Source organism: Cupressus sempervirens, chromosome 9, assembly GCF_028749045.1.
Source record: "Cupressus sempervirens isolate cs-2001-9-10 chromosome 9, ASM2874904v1, whole genome shotgun sequence".
NCBI lineage: Eukaryota > Viridiplantae > Streptophyta > Pinopsida > Cupressales > Cupressaceae > Cupressus > Cupressus sempervirens.
The window spans coordinates 593422945-593432750 of record NC_143126.1 but is presented as its reverse complement, the minus strand read 5'-3'; the positions used below and the strand labels follow the sequence as shown (position 1 = coordinate 593432750).

Here is a 9806-nt window from a genome sequence, read left to right as displayed (position 1 = left end):
ATGATAATCACAATTTCCTTGTAATGTATAGTTACAATAGTCTTGCAAAGGACAAGCTTGAAGTCATACATCACATCAATATGATTGTACATGGTCTAACATAGTAGAAAGACTAAAATTTGATAAAATTGTAATATAAAAACATATATAACATTAATAAATAAATAAAGATATTATTAAATACATATATATGACATTGATTTCCAATTCAATATAATTTTAAAAAAAAAAGTGAGACCACTAGACTTCCTTAGCCTAATGTTCTTTAACTTAATATTTGGAAGCATATTTTGACATTCTTTAAAGTTTTCTCATATGCTTGATTCTAGATTAAAGAAACCCTAAAGATAGTAAGGACTTAAAAGTTCTATATTATCTTTATACCAACGTAAATATGTTTATACCTTTTAAATAATTCTGAGAAAAATGCCGCCAAGTGTTCAAAAAAAAAAGCATCATTATTAGTGGGTCGAATATTTCTCGGATCTGATATTATCTTCTAGCTTTTTAACTATTTTATAGAAGCAAGTTGAATTATGTTGGCCCCACGTTCACAGTATCAAATTATGTTAAATTTAACTTTTTTTTCCCGCCCTAAACATAAATATCCTATTTTATAATTTCTGATCACATTACTCTTAACAAGTATAACAAGCATCATTACCAAAAAGTTGTTCATTCTCTAGATTTTACTGATTCCAAATGAGTTTTCGCCAAATCCAGAGCATAAATTCATAAAATAATTCATGAAAAGCTGACCAGATACATTAGGCCAAAACTTTCATTTATTCTTGCTTCTCCATGAGAGAATCTGATAACAATACCCATAACAAACAAACAACAGCAAACCTCCTGATGAATGCTAAAATCTTCAATCCAGAAATCAAATCTGTTTCCTAGTTGACTTATATAACCTACATGAAGTTATAAACACTCTCAGTTATTTAGGCCTTTTTATGGCCCTTACAAAGACATAGCAAAAACACTGATGGTAGCCATGGATGTCAACTTAAAAAACATCAAATTAACCATTGCACTAGTCCAATGACAATCGTCTCAATTGGACGGAAAAGATACTCAAATCCCAACACTTTAGTCAGGACTCAAATCCCAACACTTCAGTCAGGCACTCTTTGAACGTTCGGTAGAGCTGTTCAATGTATCCATAAGAGTTAAATCTACCACCGCAGTCTCATTTATGCCTCAGCCAAAACCCTTAAAACAAAATACTATATAGCCAATACTAAATTTAACATGAAGGTTATCACACAGTTGGTCCTTGAAATTGCAAGGCATTGTAAACTTTGGTAAGCTTGTGAAGTTCTCCACCTATGAATTAGGATGACAAGTAGAATTTGTAGTCGTACATATGATCAAATGGATCCAACCTATAAAACTGCTATCTCAAAGTCATCAGTACTGACCCTGTTGCTCCTAAGCTGCAAAAGATGATAGACAGCCAAGACTTTCTTCTTGACTTCAAAACACTATGCTGCAACTCCTGCACATTGAATGAAAATGATATAAGTATATAGAAATCTGAATCCAGTTTGACCTTCATAAAATAAATCAGGCAGAAAACCCTAAATCCTTATAATCATACAGGAGATTCATTTTGGTCTACAACGTATGAAAAATGGCATGTTGTCTTTCCATCCCAATAGTTATTGCATCACAAAGAAAATTGGGCTGAAAACCTTAATTGTTATGACTCTATAGATGATCTCATTGGGTTTGGAAACTTTTTAAAATAAAGAAATGGCTTCCACAAGCATGCAAACTGATCCCAAGGTACTTTTTTGTCATGAAGAAATCGTACAGTAAACCTTAATTCGTGCATGATATACTCTCTTTTAAGTATGCAGGATTTGAATAACAACATGACCTCCAGAAGCATGTTAGCTAAATCCAGAGCTACAAAAGCTTTACCGATACACCAGGAAGAAAGCCTTGTCAATATGGCTGCAAAAAGATCTATTTAATTTTGCAACATTTAGAAAACGATTCAGCTTCTAGCAAATCACAAACCCAAAGATACATGTTTAACAAATAAAACAGGCACAAAACCTAAATCAATATGATTATATAGAAGATACTGTTAAGCCCATGACATCTAAAAAATGACATGGCCTCAAGGACCATACCAATTCTATCCCAAGTTACAATTGTCTCACAAGAATATCTGGCAGCAGATTTTAATTGATATAGTTTTAATATAGAGGATGTTCTGAAGTCTGCAGAAATTGGAAATGGCATGGCCCCTAAAGACATGCAAGCTCTATCCCAAGATACAATTTTCTGTTAAAGAATGGATGGATGAATGATTTTAATGACGTCCATAAGACCAAGTAGTCTAAGAGACCGAAGGAACGTAGCACTAAGCAATTTCCATATTCCTTTTCAGGCAGAAAACCTAACGAATACCAAGATTGTGTTTTTGGTTTCAAATTTACAATCAATCTAAGCCATTGAATAAAGCAATAAAGTTGTATGAATAAACTACTTGATCAAGTTAGCTAGTCTCACCTCTATGTGTTTGCCTGCCTGCATCTCCATAGCCTCCCACATAACTTGTGGAACCATTTGAAGGACCATCTGTAACATTACTACCGAGTCCATAACCAGCCAAACTGCCTCCTGAGTCATTTGTCCCAGATCCCCAAGTGGTATTGCCATAACCAGAGCTTCGATACATATCAGTATAAGCTCCTCCATATCCCCCTGTTGCTGACCCAAATGACCCATATGTCAAATTCCCAACTCCATAGCCAGTGTTTCGTCCTGCATAGCTTCCTGAACTGAGAGCACTAGGACCATAGCCATTTTCAACATTTCCATAACCAAAGCTTCCACTGGCAAGGCTTGAACTGCTGCCAACCGCCTGACCTGAGCCAGAAGTAGAAGAAGAACCCCAAGTTCTTGTTGCACTTGCATAGCCAGTCATATTCCCACTCCCTCCACCCATAAAACCGGCGGAGCTTGCAGGACTGCTGTAACCCAAACTTCCCTGACTCCACATATTCCTTCCACCAGATTGTGTGTTGGTGTATGTTCCATTTCCTGCATTGCTTCCACCATAGCCAACAGGACCACCATACCCACTTGAAGTTCCTCCATAGTTGACCCCTGGGCTTGTGCCATAGTTGAAATTGCTACTAAAACCGGCACCATTATAGCCCTGATTCATTCCAGGTCCAAATGTAGCACTCATTCCATAGCCAGCAGCTGGAAAGGTAGGATATCCACCTCTACCTCCAGAGTTAGGACCGTATCTATTGTCCATCCTAACCCCATAGCCAGCTGCAGGACTTGAGTTATATGTTTGTCCAACTCCATATCCAATACTAAAATTGCTACCTCGATTTCCACCTAAACCAAATCCACCAATGGGAGTTCGAGCAGGGCTAGGAGAAAGCTCTTTTGGCACTGCTTTCTTAACCTCAACCATTTTTCCATTAAGATCATGGAAATTTTTTTGCAAAACCTTGTCGACTGCATCTTCCGAATCAAAAGTAATGAAACCAAATCCTCTAGGCCTCTGAGTACCATGATCATACATCACAACGACATCTGTAATTGTACCAAATTGCTCAAAATATTTTCTAAAGTCAGTCTCTGTGACGGTAGAAGCTAAGCCACCTACAAAAATCTTCTTTGTCCTAGCCTGATTGAGTGATCCATAGCCAATGTTATTGACCCTATTTATACTCTGTTGATCGTCTCTGGGAACAGCTTTCTTTGCTTCCACCTAATAATGTGTTGAAAAACAAGAAAGTTTGCACCAGTCATAACCTCAGAATGCTGCAAATTAAGCATAACTAGACATCACTAACTTAAGTCTTATATCCAACTTAAAGCAGAGAAAGGAAGGGATCTTCGCATCATCTACCAGGATTCTATGTAAGCTCCTTGAATGATGATAATTGGAAACTTTTCATGTAGTAGATATTATGTTTATGCATGTGGAATTATGTGAAGACTTTAAATCTTGCAAGAGGGAGCCAGATGAGTTGGTCTACACTCTCAATTTTTCTTATCAAGTTAAAACTGTAATATGCGGTGAAATTTGAGGAGTCTTCCAGTGGAATTTGAATAGGGAGTGTTCAAAAATCAACAAGAAGTTGGTATAGGTAACTTACCGTTCGACCATCAATAATATGCTTATCCAACACAACCCTGTCAGCAACTGCAGGGTCTGAGAAAACTACAAAACCAAAACCTCGGGCTCGCCCAGTAGTCCTATCCTTCATTATCACTGCCTCAACGACCTCTCCAAATGACTTAAAATAGTCCTTGAGCCGATCTTCAGTCGTCTCCCATGAGATCCCACCAATAAATAGCTTCCCTTGGTCTGAATCCATTGTCTGTAATACCCAAACCCAAGTTCAATAATAATGCTAACGATACAGAAATAAACCTTAATCAGATGCTAAAGGTTAATACGAGACAACTCAATTGTCAAGTTATGAAACCCCAATCATGACTCAGACCGCATTAAGTCAAATAACAAAACCTAATTTTAAAGACAAAATAAAACACAAACGTATTGTCATAAATAGATCTAAACATATAGATGCTAAATAGTAAGGTTAACCGTGGCCCGAAAACTCTCACGTGAGCTAGAATGAACACGACCATTAACTAATTAGCATTACTCAGAATTCTCTTGACTGAACCAAATCCCCTGAAATGACCTAAAGCAAAGCTAGACACAACTTTAATTGCCAATTACCGCATCCCATATTCTGATTTAGATCAACGAGAGCCCAAAATCCAAATTATAAGATAATCCAAACAGAAGCACGAATTCATTACCATTCCTCACATGCCAGAAGCAAATGATCTATGATGCCCTAAAGCAGGGTTGGACACAACCCTAATTCTGATATGCAAAACTATACACATCCCCCATGCTAAATATCAAAACCGTTCACAAGCTAATCTAGACCCAAACGAGACTGTAATTCTGATAACTCGCCAACTAGAACTGAAATTCAATAGGTAATAGCGAAAGAAATAGGCGAATTTGGAATCACAGAAACCAAAAACCATATGATTCCCCATCCCAGGTATCCAAATCCAAAATTAGCTACTCCACAAATTCAACGATCCAAAATTGTTTACAACCCACATCTAACACCCCCAAATTCAACTTCAATAACGGCCAATAATTGTTTGTTGCCTATAGACCGGAATATAAGATCATTGCAATCTGCTTTTGGACATCCCACAGCCCAAATGTAAAACTAGATGCAAATTGCCTACAAACCACAGTAAAAAAATTAAGATCTCTCACAATCCAATCATTGGCCCGCATCCTACATTTCAAAAGCAAAACCTCATACAACTCAAAATCCAGAGGCAGGGCACTATAATAAAAAAAGAAACAGAACAAAATGCGGATATAACAAATCTCACTCGCTGAATCCGATACAAGATGTCATTGCATTTGAATCAATCTCAACAAATAATTAAAACAATTAAATAACATCTGACAAATGAACCGATCTCCTCACCTGACTGCACACCCACTCCAAATCCAAAATGCCCTAATTTCAAGATCACCAAACAACCTACAGCAAATTCATATCTCAATCCTGATCAAAATCCAAATTCTCAAAGCATCCCAATCCCCTTGCCAACATCGGCTCTGCACCAACATAAACAACATACCCGATCACTACTACTACAATGAATTCACTCACACATTCATACCCACAAACCAACTGTGGAAACATATAAACAAACATAAAAATCAATGAAAAAGCTATCAGATGTTGACTCCAACTTACATGAAAAAAGATGTAGTTTTGACCAGCTAAGTTGAAGCTTTTTGTGGGGATCGGAAGAGGAGATTGAGGAGGCCAAGGTAAACGGATTGCTTGCCCCTGGACCTCCTGCTCATCATCCCCCAAATCAGTATGACCAAATATACCTCATCAAGGACACTGGTAAAATTTCCCACTCTTGTACATGATTCAACGCCTCAGATCATCTGGCCTTATGATCCTACGACCATGAGACAGCAGCTCCCAGGTAGGATTGTTGGACGGTGGAGATCAGATAAACATGTGATCTGATGGTTGTGATCACGTCAACTATTCCCCCAAGTATAAAGTGCTCCATGTCTGAGCTGTCTTGATCCAACGGTTAGAAATCATTTGCCACTTTATTGGCTTTGGTCGGCACTCTACTTAAAAATATACAGAGAGATAAATACAATGTTTTTTTGTAATTTTTAATTTCAATTATGGAATTTCAATTGCTTGGTAATTTAATGGTGGGCAAAGTCTTTTCGCCCAAGTTAAGGAAGAGGGTGGGTGAAGGTGGGTAATATAGGTAGTGATAGCCTATGGAAAGACTATAGATTTAAAGGAAAAGAAATTATACTGTATTCAGTACCAACTTTATTTAGTGGGAGAGTACTTTTGTAAGGATCTCTCAACTTGCTTCCAATGGAGGCATCATTACCTTGGAGTCTAATGGAGAACATATGCTCTCTCTTTCAGCGTGAATGGGTTTGAGAATGGATTGGTTGATCTCATCCTTCACTCTTCTTTTCTCTTTTTAAAGTGATTGAACTACACTTGGCTAAATTTTGGAATTGAATTTTATGTTTTGAAGGGTGAGAGTAGTCTATTACCAATTTCCAATGAAGGTGGAGATATTAATGTATTCATTGTATTTAGTTAATTTGAAACTTCTAAGGATAATTAACAATTAATGTTTTTATTCTATAATTTTGAAAATGTCATATTTATTTTAAGAAAATTTTGAATATGTAATTTGTTTTATTTGTTGTTGATTTGTATTTATTCAACGAAATATAAATTAGCATTTCTCTATTTTGCTAATTGTATGTATAACATCTTTAATTCTTTCCATTAAATTTCAACTCGATTCATGATTTGGAATGAGATGAACAATATCATATACATCATAATATTCATTTATTCTTGTAAATTGACAAGAGAAATTAATATGAAAAAGAATTTTGACTTTAATAAATTGCATGAACTTTAGATTTGTTTTGTCTCGTCTAATTATACTTCTAACATCATTATGAAGTCTATATATTTAGATAAGTACGAATAAAATCTAATATAACAGAAGTTTAGATTTTAAGACAAGAACAAATAAATTCTAATAATCATTTGTAGACAAAAGTTACATTTTGTAGTAATTTTTGCCTAGAAACTTGTCCCTTGTTAGAAAAATAGTTTTCAAGCAATTCAAACATCCTCCTCCAAGGCCTAAAATTGAGTTTCAACTTGTAGCCTACCTTTTTTTCATTAAGTTTTTGAAATCTTATCTTCATTTCAAGATTCTAGTAATTCTAAAACTTCAATATTTTGAATTCTACTTCTTGTTTTTTGTGAATATATTGAAGCAATAGTTGTAAGGGCCAATTGATTTGGTTCATCTTACAAGGTTTTTAAATACCTTTCTTGTGAACTTGACTCATTTGCTCATCCATGACATTGACAATAAGACATAGATCGAGTAGAATTTAAAACGGAGAGATTTGAAATGATTTCAATGATTTTTTTCTTCCTAAGGACTTGTGTGTGACTTTTTTTTGTTGTGTTTTATTTTATTTCAGCTTCCGTAGATCTACAATAGAGCTCTAGAATGTGGTCCTTGTAAAGATCGAGGTCACGTTGGCATATTGACTACCAAACCACTTTCTTTGGTTGGTAAATTTCAAGTTTGTTCAAAGATTTTGGTTGCCATACCTATTTATTATTTTTCATGTTGGCCTCCTTCCAAAGTAGTTTATGCCAAGTTGGAGAATTTGTTGAGAGATTTCTTATGGGCCTTGGATACTCAAAGACATGGCTTCCATCGTGTTCCTTGGGAGTATTATTGTCTACCTCAACATTTTGGTGGGCTCAACTTTATTTCCACACACAAGAAAAGCCAAGCTCTTTGTGTTAAATGGGTATTTCTTAGTATCACAATAAATGAGGCATGGAAAGTTATTTTGAGACATTGCATCTCTTTTGGCTACCCCTTGCATCAACCAACCTAGGAAGTTTGAGGCTTCCACAATTTGCTTCTCATGAGAGAGACAATACAAATTAGGAGTGTAAGGAAACTTGCAACAAAATATATAACCATTTCCACATAACCCATAATAGATATGAAATAAATGTGTAATTAAAAATCCACATGCAAGAGAATAGACAACATACCCAAAAAAATGTGACACAAGATATACCCTAGGAAACCCTCATTGAGGGAAAAACCTAGCCTCCAAAAGCATCCATCACCACATATCATTCGACAAAAACACCATTGCAATACAACCATGGAAGCCTTCAAAGCCATAGCCACAACCAAGCAATCCATGTGAACAAGCATGAATCGGCACATCCCATGCCATGCTTCCAACCTTCACAAATGTTCCCTTGGCTAACCAGTCAAGTCTTGTCTCGCTCAACTCTTGCTTTTTTCCCTTATATCTTCTCATACAACAACTACCTTTGTGGCTGCTTATATAGTAGCAAGTCCCACAAAACCACCAAGTGGTATTACATAAACCATGTGCTACCTAACCCATTCACCCCACATGTAGTATTGGGAATTTAATTCTTTTCCCCAATATTAAATAATTACATGAAATATTATCACAATGTTACAATACAACTCATCAAGTATATCCCATGGGAATCTTTACATGTTGCACGTCCATCTAAGTGCAACATTATATAATAAAATAAAATAAAATAATATAACAATATTATCCAATGTGTGCAACACCTATTATCTCAATAATCTCCCACTTGTATACATTGCATAAGGTCAATTTGTAGCCGCATAAATGAAACAAGGGAACAATCCCTCCTAGCACATCCACCATCATGGATCAAAGTACACCAAGTATCCTGATACTTGGAACAAAATCAAAGTATCTAGCATCTCAAACATGAAAGATCTCACCTCCTATTATGTCACTACCACCGAGCATACATATAAACCATCCAAAGAGAAAGCCACCCAACCCGTCACATTAGAAGATCATAAAATCTTGTACCAACTAAAATGCCAAGCACAAAAAACCTAATCCAAAGGTAATCACATGTAATCGTGGTTGTCAAAATATCCATAGCTGAAATAGCATCCACAAAAAGTGCCAAACCTATCCAACTATCCATACCTCCAAAACTATACCAAGTGAATCTTACACTATCAACATATCCAATCTATAACGTGCAATCACAAGCCTCAAGAGCAATACTTGCCACATATATACCAAGAAGCTCCAATTGCAAAAGATAATGTCAAATCTATAACCAATCCACTCACAACATCTCAAAGAAGTGAATCCATGTAGTATCAAGGACATCCATAATACATAATCCAATAACCTACAAGAACAACTCTCATAACAAGTCTCCAGCACTCTCCCAAGCTCTCCACAACCAACAAAAGAAAGAGATAGAGAAATAACCATGTCGTCTCTCACATGACATATATGAGCACAAACCAGTGATCACAATCTCTAATCAATCTCAAGTCTAATGTTAGTGAAACTGAACATCCAGGAAGATAACCAAGACCAAAGAGAAACCATGCAAATCATAACCTGTATCATATCCTTCTACACACACCTCTAGATGTAAACTATGCATTTATGATCTCATCCATAAAACTCCAACAAGAAGCCTCAACAACACCCAAATCATACCATATAACTAATCATGGATGTAAGCCTCTCAGAAGAAGATCAAACTCATAAACCATTCCTAAACCAAGGAATATGCCCAATATAAAACCATCTCCCAAACTCAACCAACATAACA

At 36.1% G+C, this 9806-nt stretch overlaps 1 protein-coding gene across 3 annotated transcripts; it reads right to left on the bottom strand.

Moving 5' to 3' along the window:
• Nucleotides 1-740: 740 nt before the first annotated feature.
• Nucleotides 741-5941, bottom strand: LOC149540076 (uncharacterized). 3 transcript variants are annotated; one of them, XM_089801267.1, is made up of 5 exons: nt 5793-5941; nt 5517-5650; nt 4140-4364; nt 2527-3748; nt 741-1501 (listed from the first exon to the last, which is right to left on the bottom strand). In XM_089801267.1, the coding sequence occupies exons 3-5, from the start codon at nt 4359-4361 to the stop codon at nt 1488-1490; spliced, it is 1458 nt and encodes a 485-aa protein (XP_089657393.1). In that variant the 5' UTR covers nt 4362-4364; nt 5517-5650; nt 5793-5941; the 3' UTR covers nt 741-1487. The 3 variants fall into 3 exon arrangements, with proteins under 3 accessions (XP_089657393.1, XP_089657394.1, XP_089657395.1); XM_089801268.1 differs by lacking the exon at nt 5517-5650; XM_089801269.1 differs by lacking the exons at nt 741-1501; nt 5793-5941 and having other exon boundaries at nt 2513-3748; nt 5517-5653.
• Between the last annotated feature and the right edge of the window lie 3865 nt (nt 5942-9806).